This window comes from Egretta garzetta, unplaced genomic scaffold (assembly GCF_000687185.1).
Source record: "Egretta garzetta isolate BGI_Z169 unplaced genomic scaffold, ASM68718v1 scaffold154, whole genome shotgun sequence".
Taxonomy (NCBI): Eukaryota; Metazoa; Chordata; class Aves; order Pelecaniformes; family Ardeidae; genus Egretta; species Egretta garzetta.
The window spans coordinates 6,543,747-6,562,483 of record NW_009259600.1 but is presented as its reverse complement, the minus strand read 5'-3'; the positions used below and the strand labels follow the sequence as shown (position 1 = coordinate 6,562,483).

At 36.8% G+C, this 18,737-nt stretch overlaps 1 protein-coding gene across 15 annotated transcripts in view; it reads right to left on the bottom strand.

Annotated features, from left to right (window-relative positions):
• RIMS2 (regulating synaptic membrane exocytosis 2) overlaps positions 1–18,737 on the bottom strand; it is a 345,182-nt gene that overhangs the window by 181,441 nt on the left and 145,004 nt on the right. For all 15 annotated transcript variants that reach the window (XM_009638379.2, XM_035893825.1, XM_035893829.1 and 12 more), the window contains one exon: positions 10,571–10,639. In XM_009638379.2, coding sequence (XP_009636674.1) covers positions 10,571–10,639 — 69 coding nt within the window. The remainder of the gene's footprint in view (positions 1–10,570; positions 10,640–18,737) is intronic.

The window sequence follows — 18,737 nt, the reverse complement described above, 5'->3', positions numbered from 1 at the left end:
GACCCCGCGGGGACCCACGCTGGAGCCGTCTGCTCCTGAGGGACTGCACCCCGTGGGAAGGAGGGACCCAGGCTGGGGCAGCTGGTGAGGAACTGCAGCCCGTGGGAAGGGCCCAGGCTGGAGCAGCGCGTGGGGGACTGTCTGCCGTGGGAGGGACCCCGGGCTGGAGCAGGTGCAGAGGGTGAGGAGTCCTCCCTGGGGAGGAAGGAGCGGCAGGGACAGCGTGGGATGGACGGACCCCAACCCCCATTCCCTGTCCTCCTGTGCCTCTGGCGGGGAGGAGGGAGAGAAATGGGGACTGAAGCTGAGCCTTCTGTTATATTTTCTCCCCCCTGTCCAGATGAGGAGGGGAGTGACAGAGCAGCTTTGGTGGGCGCCTGGCATCCAGCCAGGGTCAACCCAGCACACACATAAGTGAATAGCAAGTTATTATGAACTTATATATAATGAAATAAAAAATATGATTTACTGTAGAAGTACACATGACAGAACATTGTCTATTATTATCCTAATAATCCATATCTACAGATATAAAAACCACAGAGATGTTTCTTAGTATTCTGCATACACAGGGAGCATTTGTAGCATTTGGAGATGAAAAACATAATGAAGAGCAGTAATATGAAGAAATGGCAAAATCCTTTATAAAAAAGAATCTAAGATTTAAATCAGCAGCTTTATACAATATTTGATATGTACAGACACCAAAGTACAAGGGGAATGAGTGACAGCATAAGGTATCCTACCTGAATGAACATAGTTAAGGACAAGGAACTCAATTATCAGAACACAAACAAAAACCTACTCTGTCTAAAAAATTTCTAGAAGCGAGAACTAGTAAATCGAAATAATTAAGTTTATTAACTCTGTATGCATTAAGAAATTACTTTGAAACAAAAAGCCTCCTCCAGCTCTAACTTGTTATTGTAGTTGACCATTTGCACATTATTGTTGCAATAAATCAAAATATATTACTATATAATTAAACTGTCAAGTATAATCCTGATCAAAAGATGGTTTATATTAAATTGGAAGCAGACATGCAAGGCTTTCTGGTAACTAAGACTGGTAGTGCTTCCTTATAACAATTTCAAAAGGCAGAAACTATCAGCACTTCTAATAATTTTGCATCAACAAAACTAGAGATGTTAAGCTGTGTTCAAAGAACGAGATTAATATTCTCTATGCTTTGTTGCCAAAAAAAACCTTTGAAATTTATAATTAATTCACAACAGACTTATAAACAAATTTATAATTAATTCATAACAAATACTACTATATTTATAAACTTCCCTTTTGCCAACAGGTCACACATTGAAAAGCAGCAGTTTCAGTAGGGAAACCCACTAACATGAGTTAATTCCAAAGTCATCCTTCAGTTTTGTAGAGTTAATGTAGCGCTCTGCTTTATTTCACACTATGTATTTTCACTAGCTAGGAGTCAAAGCAACATAGAATGCTATCATCTCATACTGAAAGTAACCTTGTCAGATTTTCACAGAACACAGCTTTCTGTGATCTGTGATCATTGGTAGAATTTGATACTTTTATTCAATAAAAATGTCCATTCTATAAAGTTGCAATACCAGAAAATATTAACATGTGTTTAATGTGGAGAGAAAGGAGCTTAGGGACAGATCCAGTAAGGTTCTTAGGTTTCCTGAGTACAGTCATTATGATTCCAAAACTTTACAGCCGGAACAAAATCTAAGCTGTAAACGAAAATATTGAAACTGTATGAGGAAAATCAGGGATTTCAGAAAAATGATCAAAAAACCTACATGTTGTTAACACAGCCGTGTAGGTACAGCTCACAGAAGATACCATGTTTTGAACTTAGGTACCAAAATCAAGGAAGCCAGGAGGATGCATCCATCCACTCAGGATCCAAAGCCCTGCATTTTCTCCTGACGCAATGTCTCTTACAGTATTTTTTAAAAGAAATTATTAGGGATAAGGTGAAACCTTTTTTTCCTTTCCTGGGAATCTACGAAAAGGGTTAGGCTTATGTAGGAGCTAGCTGACTAGTCACTCAGACTATGCTGTTCCGAGAAACATGTTCAGAGAAAAAAGTATAAACATGTACAAAATTTTCAGATGCAAAAGGTAAGAGCTTAGCAAGTTCATCAGTTTTGGACTTAAGCAAGTCTGCCTAAAGCCAGCTTTGGCAGATCAAATAGTTCAGAGTTACAATATCTGTCTTGAAGGCGCTTGGTCCCAGTACATCACAGTTTAATGATTCATTGGTCTTTGAGTCTTTATATAGATTTAAAAACAAGATTTCCTTATTTACAACAGTGGAAAAAATTTTTGAAGTATTAGTTTTTTATTAAAAATGTCATTGGTTTATTGTTTTATTTACATTAGATGCAGATTTCCAAGCTTCAGGGCCAGTGTAATATTTATTTTACTTTCTGAACCTGGAGATCAGAATAGTATAGTTAAAAGAAAAGTATAGTAAACTATGTCTTTTCTTTTCTAGCATGACCACTACTGCTCCAGAATGAAACAGTTGCCTGTGCTTGAATCACAGACAACACATGGTGTGTGCCCAGCCAGTGGGATCCACCATGTCTTAATGCCACCTATGCACTGATTTTTTTTTTCTCCAGCTGAAACCAGATGAGAAAGATGACACATACTAGATGCTACCTTGAGACTTCAACTGGTATGGGATTGCAACCCAAAATTTAGAAAGTATAGGAAACCACCTTGGATACAGTGGGATACAGCAGGAGTATGAGAAGTACCTAAGAAATTGTTTAAGAATGAACTGCACAAGATGAATCACATTGAGCCTCTGCTGATACCAAAATAGTTGATTCAATCATCTTTCACTTGTTTATTCTTTCACTGAATTTCAATTACTTTTGTTGCAATTACTATTTATCAAATAAAATACTTCTGTATATATACAAAATTTGTGCCTTTCCTTGACACACGAGCTTCAGAGGAAAGACAAGCAATCTGTGGTTACCCTGCAACCACAAGAGATGCAGAGAGCACAATGGGCCCACTCCTCAGTTACAAAGCTTCAGGAAGAGGATAGTAACACAAAACTTACATGGGAGGCTTCACAACATGCCTAGCACCAATCTGTACACCCCTGGAGTGGCCAACACTGTAATAAATATGTTTAACAATGAATGATGGGAGTTCTAAACCCCAAACAGACTTTAAAGCTGCTATTGATGATTGATTGACCATGGCATATGAAGTTGTAGCTTTGGTACTCCTAACTTGAGAACCTAATTCGCTATAGAACATGACTGGCTTTGCTTGCCTAGTTGAAATATTCATACCTCTCTCAAGACAAGCAACATTCCAAAAATTATGGTGACATTCTCTGTTGAAAAAGGTATGATTTAACTTTGAAGTTCAAAAATATTCCATATCCTGGAAATAACGTGAGAGAAAGTAAAAAGATTTTATTTCAGAAAGAAGTTATAGACAATAAAAACAGGTCATAAGTGCAACTTGACCAAGGAGCTGCTATTGAGCAAACCAGATAGTTATTTATAGCTGTAGTAAAAATAGGCCAAACTTTGGAATCTGCTTGCAGCTATAAATACGAAGTCATTACCATAGAATCAAAGGCTCTATAACTATGGCAAGCCTCTTAAATCAATGCAGAGAGTACACAGAACCTGATAATCACTATAGAGATAATCAGCAACAAACAACTGTGAGCCGCGGACACTTAAAAGATGGGCACATGACAGATACCTGCAACACCACCACCACCTTCTTTTCATGGGATGGTTTCATTAAAAACTACGACACACATGAAATGAGGGTTTTTACAAGGCACACTAAATATAGCTTCCTCTGAGCTGAAGTTTTAATTTTATCTGTTTTAAGAGAGAATAGTAATACATTTGACTTCAAGTATTCATCCACACAGTATGGCTGTACTGTGCTAATATTATGGCATGCAGGGTACATGCTCAGTAAATACTAATATTAATGAACTGCTATCAAATTCTGCAGCTTTCAGGCACAAAATTAAAGAAAATCACAAACTTCCAAATATGAGGTTCACATCAACAATACTAAAATAACCCTAAAAAAACCCAACTGAAAAGTACTAATGAAGCTTTTAATTTAGATGTCTTGCTGCTTGATTGACTTGAGAGAAACTCTTTGTAAGAAAATTGTTCTAGAAAAGCAGTATTAGAAATGCTGTTCATCACAGGCAAAATAATTGACTTGTTTCAGACACTGATGCTAAGTGGCATTTTCTCCACTTTAACATCTGTACTTGATTGAGGCATCAGGCTTTCTCTCTATCAGATATTTAATTTTTAACATTCACTGTGGTTGGGCTTAGAACAAGCACTCATTAAAAACAATTATATAATTGAATTGCCAGAAATGCTCAACATACCAAGATTTCACACATGGGCACTTTAGAAACAGCTTCTATGGTGATTTGAACATCTACAGGCAGAATTTGGATGTCCTCTGAAAAAGTGCTGACAGTAACTGATCACATAAATTGAATTATTAGTATCTGAATACTCTATAAATTGAAGATACATTATGCATGGGTTTGGGGATTTTTTTTTCATATTCTAGTATATTCTAATTTATATTATTCTACAAATACAGGAAGACTGAATATACCGTGAAAGGAACCAGAAAGCATTGCAGCAGGAACAACTGGTTACTTGCTGCATAGTAACTCGGTTTCTGAGGAGGTGTTTTTAGCTCTACTGCACTAATGCTATGTAGGGGCCCATTACACTTGAGACAATTCTTTTGATCATTAATGCATATGAAGAGTGTTCCCACACAGTAATAAACCAGAGCTTGCTGAGTTCTCAGTGCTGGCCCTACACCCAGTATGACGTACAAAGCTTGAAAAAAAAGTTACTACACAGATAACCTTTCTTCTTATTTAAGTAGTCATCCATGTATATTTTCTGCTGTCTAGCAAGTCCCCCAAATTAACCTCCTCTTGCCAGTCTCCAATGGAATTTATCAGTCCTTTCACAGAGCATTTCCCTCGTAGAAGTGCTCGTCACCACATTTGTAACCCGTCCCAGCTAGGTTTTCCCTTATGCGAGAAGTGTCCATCAAGAGAGCCTCTGATAAGAATGCAACTTCCTTGCAGCTTCCCATTATCTGTTAGATGCCTTTGTCACTCTGTAGGTACTAGGACTGTAGTAGTTCATAAATTCAGAAATTTTTTTGAAAATAGTAAAAGCATTACTAAACTTTTCTTTTGGTTCATTAAAAATGAAACTAAAAATACAAGGGAAAGCTTCAAGAATAATAATAAAACTTCCTACGTTAAGAACTGTAGGCATAAATATACACCTCACTTGTTTATAAGCAAGGAAAATGTTCAAAGGCCCCTTGACATAAGGGGTCAGCATAAGGACCATTTTAACATTGCTTGAATTTCACGTCCAATTTGAGGGGGCATTTTCAAAACATATAAACACTAAATTATTTTTTACTCAAGGAAGAACCCACAAACAGATTTTAGAGCAGAGGAATGGATATGAACATATAATAAAAGAAAAAGCTTGTCAATATTTATGTCTGTAGTTACTGGACACTATAGCCTCCCATTTAGGACTAGCTGGTGATCTAAAATGAAATTGTTTATTTTAGTAGGGGTAGAAGTCATCGACTTCATGCAGTAATGCTGTAAGGTGTCTTTCAAGAGGCAGTTGATTTCAAGCTGTACCCAAAGCATTTGTGTGTACTGCATCTGCTTTGAGCAGTGACAACCAACAGGATCCAGGTATAAAAATTCAGTTCACATTATCAGCAAGTAGAGAGAAGGATTTTTGTTTCCTCTGCAGGGAAGGCTGCAACATGACAGGGAAAGAATTCTTTTGAACAAAGGACTCCTCGGGAGTTTGGGGAAGTGAAGCAAAAATGAATAATTGCTTTTCATTCTTCTTCAAAAGCAGAATAATTTTTGTAAGTTCAATAGGAATTTCTTTACTGGTTGTTACTATTTTTTCTAATCTACTTGGCTCTAACTATCCTCTGAATAAATATCTTATTTGTATTCATATTTGCTCCTGAAACATCTTGCTATCTTGTGTGTAATGAGAAAACCTTATCACTATAAATGCTTTTCTTCTCAAGGCTGCAGACTACATTCTTTTACCTGGAAAAGCTCTTCTCTACAGAGACTTGCAATGCATTTTATGCAGAATTCACTGCCTTACATTTTTCCAGGATTCATCTATTGAAATATATCTCAGATTACAAGTGTATCATAAAATGATGTAGCGCAGATCAGATATTGGTGTAGAATTGAATTTTAAACACTAATATCTCACTTAATATTTAGGTCTTACAACAATAATAGGTGAGACTTTTTATGATTGAATGATCTTGTCAATGCATGACTCTGCTCATAAAGTCAGACACAGTAAGTTCCTTGTACTCAGTAGGTTACAGCAGGTTCAACAAACACAATGAGGAATTACCTGGGAAGAAAACTACTTAGAACTTTTAGTCCATATTCATTGAATTTTGCTAACTGTAATGCCCATTCAACTTTGCGCAATAGAAAGGAAAAAAAAAACCACCCTGCTTTTCATTTAATTGTATTTGGAAGTGTGAAAATTTAAATGGTGTTTTGTAAAGTGCTCTGCAATTTTTCTAAAATCCATATAAAAATACCGTATTGCTTTTATCAATAAGCACGTAAGAGCATTCTAAGGTGCACGTGAAGGTGCTGATGTGCTCCCACACAGAATTGCTAATGACAGAAAACTTTATGAGGGCCAAAGTTTATTGTTTAGGACAGCAAAATGAAAGCTTTAAATAGTTTGAAGGCTATGTACAATCAATCTAAAAGAAAAACAGAACTGCTAGTGCCTCTCCTTCTGCTATCCTGTGCTAAGATTAAATCAGGCAGCGATGAACTACAATAGAGATTCTGTTCTAGTGGTTTTGGTCCCAAGATGAAATGAATGTAAATTGTATATGAAGAGAGCTATGTTAAAATCTTGTTAAAAATCACTTTTCATACTTGTTTAAATACATACGTTACAATCTTTTCTGTCAGTAGCTGGTGTTTTCAATTGGTTTATCATTATTTTCTTAAAAGCCTTTCCTGTTGACAGATACAACACTCTCTTTTGAAATCTATTAAGTTTGTCTAACCAGGATAAGATCCAAGCCACCAGAAACAATAGCTTTTATGGATAATTTTTCCAAGAGATGTTTGAACTTTTTGTAACAATTAAAGAAAAAAATCATATGGGAAATAGACATAATTTAAGCATTCATCAGGAAATTAAATTAGTGGATCAAAAGAACACCAGCAGTTACAAACAGCAGTTGCAGATATATTAAAAACAGATGATGATGCAAGGAACTGTAGCTTATAAAGTTCCTTCTGTTTCAGTAAATATGGTCTAACACAATCTTACTTACAGATGTACATTAAGAAAGATCTGCCACTGTTGGATTTCTACCTATCACCAGCTTATCCAAAACAAAGTCAATTGACCTTATGGGACCAATACCGGAGAAGCTACATAAAAAGGTGTTGTGGAGGAAGAGAAAATCTCAGCTTTGATCAGGAACAGGGTGAAGCCAGACCACATATATCTTTCAATGAACTATAAATAAATACATAATGAGATCAAGGAAGGTCCATGGATTTCACAGAATCACAGAATCATAGAATGGTTTGGCTTGGAAAGGACCTTTAAAGGTCATCTTGTCCACTGTTTTGAATAAAAGCAAAATAAAGAGGAACCAAATGCTCTTCTTAAATGTTTCTGGAGTTTAGTTTACAGGTTCAATACTTTGAATAAACATTAATTTTACAGAAAGGATCACTGAGAGTACCTGGCAGATGTTAGCAAACAGCATACTGATGTGATACAGTGTTTATACGGCAGAAGCAAAAAGAACAAAGTGAAGAGTCATGTTAAATAAAACTTGAAAATACATCATAAAAGAACTGGGGTAAATCAGAAAGAAAGAAAACAAAGAGAGACAAATGGCTTCATGCAAAGAAGGCATATATTTAAACCAAGATTGTGATGAGTCTGAAAATAAATAGAAGAACCTTAAACGAGAGAAGGATGTGGATGATAAGACAAAGGTAAATCAAAAGACTTGCAAAGATAATGACAGCAGCACAAAAAAGGAAAGGCAATAAATAAATATTTCAAAACCAAAAGAACATCAAACTTTCCCTCCCACACAGCCAGTCTGAATGAAAATGCAACTAAGGTGTAGAATTGTCAGCAGAAATCCAAGAGCTAAAAAATCCTAAAGGAACTAAAGGTACATCAAAGACTCAGGTAAAGGAAGTAGACTCATTCACTGAACTGTAAAGACCATAATTTTCCAAGTTGTCAAAAGAGGAGATTATGAAATCATAAAATTGTAAATCCAGGTGTTTCACAAGAATCCTGCTGATGTTCAAGCATCCTGGTAGAACTTCTGAAAAACTGAGTACCTTTTTCCAGGACAATACAAGATTTCAGTTTCAAAATGGCGCCATACTGGGCACTCTAGACATATATCCATCAAACTCCCTTTTTTCCTCACTTGATTTTTAAACTCCAAAGTTAGGTTGATACATTTCTAATTAAACAGACTAACAGGAATATGAAAGCCCATACCTTTGCGAGGACAGGCAATCCGAAAGCCTTAGTGACTAAGCACATGCAGAAAGCTAACCAACCTAAGACTGAAAGTACAGTAAGTAGGAATAAGGGACTTCTGGGAATTGTTGCCTTTCTGCTTCCAATACTTCCCACCACTCTAGCTACATATCCTTCTTGTCTTCTTACTGTAGTAAAGCAAACTGGGGAATGGGAATATAAAAATGCCCTAAGTTTTCCTGAATATCTTTCTAATTAAGGTAATAATCTGAAAACTGAGTCTATTACTGTTTGAAGACAGAAGATTTAAGGAGGACAGAAAACGCAGTGGTCTTGTATCCACAGTGTTCATTCAGTCTCTGGTAAAATTGCTGAAAACTTAGAGCAGAGCAAAACCTTTGAGCAGAGGTTAACAAAAATCTGAATGTTTATGCAGAAAAGATAAAAAAAAATTACTTTGGAATAGAATAAGTTTTACTGTGGAATATCTGCAGGGTTAGATTGTTCCAACATGAACAAGGACAACCTGTGTTTAAAAATGTCTGCTTTCTGGATACCCTGGTAAGAGACCTACAATGAACAATAAACATGCTAACAATATGACTCGCCCTGTTTGTACTGCAAAGTTTGTATAATATTATGTAAGTTAAAAAGAGGGCTTCTTAATAAAATTTACATGCTGTTTAATAAAAGAAAATCCATTATCCCATTTTCCCAGCAAGCCCAGGACCTATGGCAAGGGAATAGCAACATAGCATGGTCAAAAATTAAGCAGAGCCTAAGAGATAACCTTGAAATATCTGGAAATACAGGGATGACTATGTAGACAATGCAGAAATGCATCTGAGCTCAGACAGGTAACAGTTTTTAAGACAGGACTGTGCAAACTCAAGTAATTAGGTAGCTGACTAGATGTTTGGATTTATCAATACTTGGCTGCACCCCATCTTGCAATATCCAGGATTGCCTATTTTACCTCCTTTTATTCCTCTCCCGACAGGCTCAGCTGCATTCCTCTGACTCCTGTTTCCTATATGCCCTTCCTTAGGCTACCAGCAGCATGTACAATACACAGCGTAAAAGCTGCACGTACGCTGACGGGCAGCTGCATGGCAGTTTTGACCAACGTGTGTGACGTTTTGACCAACCAGCTGATTGCTGTCTTACAGCTGCTGCATAGACCAGGCAGCATACACTGCTCCACCTTTGCTGAGTGGGGTACACAAAGTATGTATGGACTTTAGCTAGACCTGACCCAAGGAAACCAGGAACTCTCTAACACCGACTACTCTGAGTGGGTTAAGTATCTCAGCAGAGCGGTAGGGTAAGGGAGTACAGACTGCGCTGTGCAGCCTACTCTGTGCTGGTACCGGTAGCCACCGGCGCTGGTTTAAAGGTGGCATGGCTGCATCCTGCATATGTTCTCTGTTGTAGTCAGCAAAAGCATATGCTTTGATTTTATTGGTTTTGGCTATGATTACAGTATTATCTTTTCTCTTAAAAGAGGAAAATAAATACCCTTTCTCATGACAACTTTTATCTCAAATGCTCATTAAACTCCCAATTCCAACAGATTATCTGTTAAGATATCCTCCATCCTGCCTTAAATGTTCAGGTTTCAGACCTTTGGCAGTGTTATTATTTGACTAGGAAGTTTTAGAGGATACAGCAAACCCAAGTGTCTGTCAAAAAAAAAATCAAATTAACACTTCTTCACATTTAATAACAAAATGCTTTTGTGCTATTTTTATCATTTTATACAAGCAACAAGGAAATTCACACATTGATTTTTTCCCTCTGTTGGTAAAATTTTTGTGGTTAAATATGCATTACTTATTTTGTGTCCTTTGGAAAAATACACACTTTGGTTCCACTTATTTTTCACCAGAAAATCATTACAAAATTCATAATAATAAATTATAAATAGGAAAGATTTCTAACGAACATAGAAGAGTAAATTTAGACGGTAATACCTGAAACAACACCAATTCCATCATCACAGTCATAATCAGAGACTTCACTGTCACTGATTCTTTTGGACCCTGCCAAAAAAAAGAAAAAAAATCAGAAATGTATCATTTAGCTTCCTGTAAGTTAAAACTATCCTCAGCTAATAATACATGAATAAATGTAAGGATTTCATACTAGACAATGAAGCATTAATAGAAGCATATAAGGGAAATTATTCATGTTATATTATTGCAAATGTATTAGTGTATCAATTATTTTCAGCTAAATGTTTAAAGTAACATACAATGAAATGCTGAAATATAGCTCCACAACATTGCTTTTATGAAATATTTTCATAGACTTCGTATCTGTAAGTATTCATTCCATATAGAAACTGGCATCACACTGTTCATCTTCCAAGTTTTCATATACAAGGCACCATCTCTCCCCAAAGTCTTAGAATACCAGAAAAATTAACAATAGTAATAATATAAATTGATATAATATTTTCTTTGGGGTATTAGTAAGCATTACGAGGAGAACAGGAAGCTTCACACATATAGTGTGTCCTGAAAAACAAAATCTCTCTGTGATACTTCAGAGGAAGCAAACTATTAAATGCTCTGTGAGAGTACACCTGTCAAAATAGCTGGGGCTTAGTTGGCAAAAGCAGATTCCACATCCACAATTAGAGCCAAAATGTAGGTCACGTAGGACAAATATATATGTTAGTTTGTGTTCAGCTTAATTTTACTTCTGCCTTCTGTGGCGTCTTTTAAACAGCATTTGATTGTTGACATCAGGATTAAGCACTGGCGTGTGAGTGATAATTATTCATTTCCTTGTTTTAAATGTAAAAATCCCTGTTCTTCAGCAAGATGGTGTGTCTGTTCTAATTCTCTGGCCATCTAAAATAGGTAACTAGAAGGCAGAAGCTTTAATCTAATTGTCACCTAACCTTCAGTCACGTGCAAGATTTTTTTACTCCTACCACAGGATGATTTATTCTGAAAAACACACACACAGGAAAATACCAGTAAAATCTGGGAGTAAACCTAAACAAGCTCAGGACAAAGAAGGATTAATGTTCTGTCTGAGCAACTGGCACAGAAGGATCCCTACCCTCCTTGCCCAGCAGAAAACTGTGAGAACAAGTGCTTAAGAGGATTTTTGGCAAAATCAAAAAGTTTTCAATTTAAAGAAATTTTAGAAATTTTTTGTATCATAAGAACTGCTGGTGTTTGTCAGACTGTCTAACATCTGTCTTCCCCCCAGGGGATAGTGGAGGGTCCTTCTTTAGCAGAAAGGGTGTGCTTATATCTGTATGGAAGAAGTTTTGTATTGCACCCTTCTAGCAGGCAGGGGTCCTGGCAATCGAAACTTCTCTTCAGCCATCCTGTTTACCATAAGTCATTAATCAACCCATTCTCCACAAGTTCATATAATTTCCTTTTGAGTCGCAGTATTCTTTTGGCCTCTATAATATGCCATGTCAGTAAGTTCTGCAGTTTAGTTTTCAATTGTGTGAAGTAGATTTCCCTCGGGTTTATTTCTATCACATTTTTTCAGACAATGCCGCCAAAGCTTTTGTATTCTGAGAAATGTGAATCAGCACTCTGTATTCTCCCACAGTCATCTCTTTTTTTGAGCTGAAATATCACTGTTTAGTTCCTTTGCATATGCAAACCATTCTGTATTTCTGATTGTTCCTGGTGTATTTGTTTGTATGTTTTCTACTTCTTCTGTGCCTTTTATGAGAAGTCAGAAGTGATTGCAGCAATCAAATTGTGTGTGCATGAATTTATAAACTAGACTGCAGACTATTTCTTTTGGGATAAAAATTTCTCTGTTAAAAATTATCGAACTAGAAAATGGTATAAGTGTGATATGTGTTAATTCTTAGAAAACACAATCCAGCCTGCCATTACATTATGCGATTCCAGTAGAGCAATGTTAATTATTGTTATTTAATTGCAGTAAAGGTCGGGGGTTTCCTCACAAATAGGAAACTAAAATTAGTACAAGGAAAGCCATGCTTTGGTTTCCTATGTCCTGCGATTCTTCCATGGTAGAATTATTACTTCAATTTACTACAAAAGTCTGGAAATAGCCATGCTACACTGAAGAGGGGGAAAGGTGTCTTTGAAGTCAATAAATTACAAGAAGTAAAGTCTTTCTCTAAAACAAGAACTACCCAGCAAGTGATCACCATTAGCACTTGAGAAAACCTAGAAGATGAGGGCAGGAGTGAAGGAAAAGTTTTCAGCCTCCTAATGGGCTTTCTGAGAATCAGGATTTCTAAAAGCAATTAAGTCTGACAAGGACAATATGCAATCTGATTATTTTCTTAATTATAGTATCACAGAGGCCCAATGAAAATCTCTCTTGCTTCCCAAAGAAAGAGCATCTGTTCCACCTGTGATGCTGTTCCTGTTGCCATTTTCAGCAGAGCCTTCTACTGGTGTGGTGGTATACATGCCAGCGAGCAGGAAGGATTAGTCTCCATTCTCCTCAGCCACTGATTTAAAACCAGGTCATTAAATAAGGACAATATTTGTGACCAAACACTAGACAAGAGAGCCCTATTAGTCTGCCTGGGGCTTGGCTGGGATCTAAAAGGCAGAAGCCCCCAAAGGGAGTGCAGAGCAGTGGGATTCCCTGCTACTGGTCTGGCAGCGGGACTGCAGCTGCTGTGCAGAGATGCCAACAGCATCCCTCAGGCTCTATCAGAGAGGGAGGATTGTGGAATGGGAAGGTGAGGGCAACTGAACAGTTTGCTCATGCTCATCACATAGATGCTTGGAAAGGTTTGTATCATGAAAGACAAAAGAGGGCTGAATCAACTATGATTTGAAAGAATGTCATTTACTCATCATCTAATTCATCCGTATGAATGAATCTAACTAATTACAACTGAGGTTGCTTTTTATTTATGTTTATATTTACAGCTAAGTACATCTGCTGTAACTTATTTTTAGAATACTCTATTCTGTGTTATAGAGAAAAGATTTGGATCTTTGAGGATTAAAATAGACAGCTGTTGTCACAGCAGGCTGTAGACTTCCCAGCTGCATAGCTAAAATTATATGTTGTAGTAGATGCATCTGGCAGAAAAGAGAGACTAAGAAGCTTCAAGAGACCACAGGTATAAAAGACAGGCCTGTCTCTCTGTGTCCTCTCAAACCACATGCACCTTTACCGGAATCTCCTAGTACCTCAGCTCCAAATCACCTTCCAGGATCTAGAGACCCTTTTCTCTGTCTTCACTCCCCACCTGGAGTACTGCGTCCAGCTCTGGACCCCTCAGCACAGGAAAGACATGGACCTGTTGGAGCAGGTCCAGAGGAGGGCCACAAAAATTGTCTGTCAGAGGGATGGAACACCTCTCCTGTGAGGAAAGGCTGTTCAGCCTGGAGAAGAGAAGGCTCCCGGAAGGCCTTATTGTAACCTTTCAGTACTTTCTCACTTATAAGAAAGATGGGGAAACGCTTTTTAGCAGGTCCTGTTGCAACAGGACAAGGGGTAATGGTTTTAATCTAAAAGAGGGTAGATTTAGACTAGATATAAGGAAGACATTTTTTATGATGAGGGTGGAGAAACACTGGAACAAGTTGCCCAGAGAGGTCAGGTTGGATGGTGCTCTGAGCAACCTGATCCAGTTGAAGATGTCCCTGCTCATCAAAGGGGGCTTGGAACCAGGTGACCTTTAAATGTCCCTTCCAACCCAAACTATTCTATTATTCTAAGATTCACTCCCATCCAAGCCGCAGAGAAGAGCCGGGGCATGGGGAAAGTGAATGGGCCAGGATTGAGACCTACCCTAAGGATGGGAGTAGAGAAAGAGTAGGCAAGGGAAGAATGAGATTTCAGGGCTTTATCCTATTGCCTTTGCTACCTCAAAGAGGAGAGTCTCTTGTAATAGCTGACATCCCTTAAATACAAAAACTTTTTCTGTAAGATGAGATATGAAGCTTGTTCAGATCAGATCATCTATTCTACCTCCTCAAGCAGAGGCTACCTTAAGCCAACTCTACCTACTAACAGACTTAAACCAACTGAAAAATAATCATGTTTAAGTAATATTTCACATTTGTTTATAAATTTAAATGCTGGTTAAGAAGTCAGGAGAATTTTAAACCAGAATTAATTACTTGGTTTTATCTTCAGAGATCAATGTTTTCAGGAAGGATGGAGGAAGGAAAGCATGTCATTTATAGATGTAATGTCAAGATGTACTGCCTGGAATATGTAAATTCTGCAAAGGAATTAGATTATATTTATTTAAAATATATTCCATTAACTTCAGAAATGGAACAGACAGGTCAAAATCCTTTATTGAACTGAGTATTAGAAATACCAGTATAGTCACTGGCAGCATAGTTCAATATTTCTTACAATTTTTTCAAGTGTCGTTTCATCTGCTATATATTAATTTTAGATGGTAATTTGCTTTTTAACCTATTGACAATGTAAATTTGAAGATTTAGGCTTCAGTGCCACCTCAGCGATGTCTTTTCAAAATACCACTTCATTATCTAAGTAATTTGAACCACTGACCATAAAATACAGAAAGAACAACTCATACTTTATTTAGGAAATGTGACTATGAAGCCTCTCACAAATTATTCCAAAGGAATATTGCTAATGAAAACGTTATTTAGTATTTTAATGAATATCTTAAAGTGTTTGACAAATATGTCATAAAATATGGTACTTATTTCCAGAGCAAGAAGCTTAAATCCATTCTAACATAAATTCAAAATTCAGTAAAAAGTAACACACGGCACACTAGTTGCATCAAATAAATGCATTGGTGTCAACAGTTTGCATATAATTAACTTTTTCTTTGATGAATTTTAAATATGAGGAATGGCATTAGCTAAGTCTCACTGGCATTGCATTGGAATATAGCTTATTAATGAAACATTCTTAGGGATATTATTACCATTCTGTCTCATAACTGGGTGGTAACAGATGGTAAATATTGACTTTTGAATTGCAGGGTTGGGTAAAGATCCCACCAGCTAAAAACCATTAGACCCATTATTTTCTCTTTCCATTTAAAAAGCACTTTCCATTTAAAAAACCTTTACTGTTTTTTTCTATTTACAGTTTTACTTTCTATTAAGCAGAAAAATAATTTCAAATATGGTAGTCTCTTCCATTCTTAGTTTTCTTTCATTTTTCATCTTCATGGCTAGCAATAATATGAAGAAAAAAGTAAGGTGTTTTACTCCATTTTATGAATCAAATACTTATTTCTTTGTGACCTGTTCTTGGGCTGCAGTGTTGTGGCCATGGAAAGCTTTAACAACTTCTGAATAAAAATAATATGGAAATCAACGAAGAAATTTTTAGACAATCTTCTTTGGATGCCCCGTGCCTGTCAGTGTTTAAGAGGCATTTGGATAATGCCTTTAATAACAGGCTTTAACTTTTGGTCAGCCCTGAAGTGGTCAGGCAGTTGGACTAGATGATCGTTGTATGTCCCTTCCAACTGTACTAGTCTAGTCTAGTCTAGTCTAGTCTCCTTCGACAGAATCACGTTTCTCTCTGTAACAACATTCTAAATAACTGGAACTCTTCCAAATGAAGGAAACAATATGCAGTCATCAGTATTTTTTTGCAAGGCAACCTAAACCTGTGGAGAGTTCTGAAAGATCTTCTGACTTTTACATGACAACCGAAGTTGGCACAGAGCTATGCTCCACTCTGTTATTAATACACAGGGGAAACAATACAAGATATTAATACCTTCTGTGTTTCATATATTGCCCGTTGATATTTCTGATATAGTCCTCAAGAGAAGACCAACTCACGAGGTTCAAAACTCTACTGTATGTATCATACTGTCTGTATGATCAACTGATATAGTTATCAGAATAGACTAGGACAGGGGATAGAATGAGAAATAAAATTAAGGTGAGTCACCTTAAATACAGAAGGAAGTGCCAGATTTATGGCTCAGGAATTCTCTGTTTTTCTTGTGGTAAAAAAATAAAGCAAAAAAGCAGAGCGAGCTCCTGAGCTGGGGATCCTGCCCCTTACAATGCAGGAAGCTTTTACAAGGTTTTGTGGATGCCTTGGGGGAAAAAGGGTAGTGAAGCATGCCTATGAGCTCCTTCCCTGAAGTGCACAGGCAGCCTTCACAACCACTTAAAGTAACTTAGCATCGCCTGTAATGGTTCTGTCTTCAAAGCTGACATCAAAGCAACCCTAAAATCAGTCTCACAACAACTGTCTTAAGAATTTGCTCTCTCATATTCATCCAGTATGTGCCTAAGGGTTCCTAGTGAGCTAATTTCTCATGCAGTCCTGCTGTCTCCACGTCGATCTGCCACTTTATTCTCCTGCACATAATAGTGGTTTTTTTTAAGTTTTTGACCAATTTCATCTACACTAACACAGGGGTATAAATATGAAATTTAGTTAAGTTCCTACAGATCTTTGAAAATGGTTGCTGGATAGAAGAGAGAGATACAAATCAGAACTCCCGAATTAAAAAGAAACATTATCAAGCTAAGATTTGTGGCTAATCCACACGTGCACAAGTCCACAGTCACCGCAGCAGACATGGTCTCTTCCCACGTGAAGCTATCGTAAAATGTGAGAAGAATGTGGGATTATTTTAGGAAACAACGGAATAGAAGAAACATAGGAAACTAAAAGTAGGTGTAATGGAAACAGGGGGTTTTTAGTACTACTGTCAAGAAACATTCTGTGGGGTTTTTGTTTCTCTCCACCATAGTATTGGATCTATTTTCTTAACAATGTGTGTTTTATTTCTTAAACATAACTGAAAGATAATTAGACGAACCAATTCCCAAAAAGATTCCTATAGTTAAAACTGCAGGAGCTGCAAAAAGTCCCACATGAAATGCACTACAAAATTTAAGCTTGTAAAAACTGTACGTTATGAATTTATTTACAATCAAGGTAAACTTCTCAGATATAACAACTGGATTTGTAACTGGGGATTTAAATCAATGTGAAACTGTAAAAATATGTATCAGTATAACTACTGATTTTGCCAGTACTTCACTTACCCCATGTCTGTATTCTAAAAATACTTATAGTTCTCAAACAGCTGTAACACAACAGTGTTCCTTTTAATGTAGCTTAAGCAAAAAAGCATTTTCCTAGTATAGTTAATAAAGCTCACTACAGTTTACCTACCAAAGCTCTACCTAAAAAAAAAGGCAGACAAAGCAAGTATAGTGTTACAGTACTGCTCCAATATCAATACTGAGTTGTTAAGAGTAGAGAAAGAAAGCCAACAAAAGACCTGTGACTGAGAAGCAGACAAGAAAAGCAAAGGAACATTTAAGCAATTTAGCATCTGCACAATAGGTAGCAAAAGCACACCAATAAAATATTGAATTAAATTTTGCATGTATATGGAAGCAATAAGCATTTCTGGCATGCTGAAAATTTACCTGAATTATATGAATATAAGCCTTTATCTGGAAAACAAATATTGAAATGAAGTAGTGTCAGGGAAAAATACATGAATCAATACATGTAACAGGGATGGTTAGAGCCTTAAACTTCATTATGATTGTTTCTGGAGACTGAAGAATTTGATATTGTAGGCCACATTCACACAAAACAAAAAAAACCTCAAGCAGCTAGGAGAAATTAAACCACAAAAATGCCAATCACTTCTGGATCAACATTTATACTCAGTAGTCACAGAAGACTAGTAGAGCTATTACAGTCATTTCTGGTTCTGAAATAAAACTGCATATTTACTATAAACAAGTGTTTAACTTTTGAAGGGCAAAATGTATATTCAGCTAGGCATACAATACAAGCTGCTACCCTTAAAGTTACTGCACACTGCTGTTGGCAACTCAGAAGGAAGTTATTAGCAGAACTTTCCTGAGATGTAGCTATGGATCCTACTTTAAATGTAACAGATGTGATGTTCTAGTCAATCTTCTGTCTCCAGCTATGTCTAAACTTGACAATATAATAGTATGCAAACATCTGGACAATTATGGAAATGTGAAATGTTGCTTTTTGTTTGCAGATTTTGTAAATGTGACTTCCATAAGGTAACACAAAGAAGCCAGGAAGTCAGAGCAACATGAATAGTATCTTGCCATTAGCAAGACATTATGAATGTTTTCTTTCCTTACAGTTGAACAGCTCACAGACATCATCTTAAATATTGAAGAGTGACAGTCC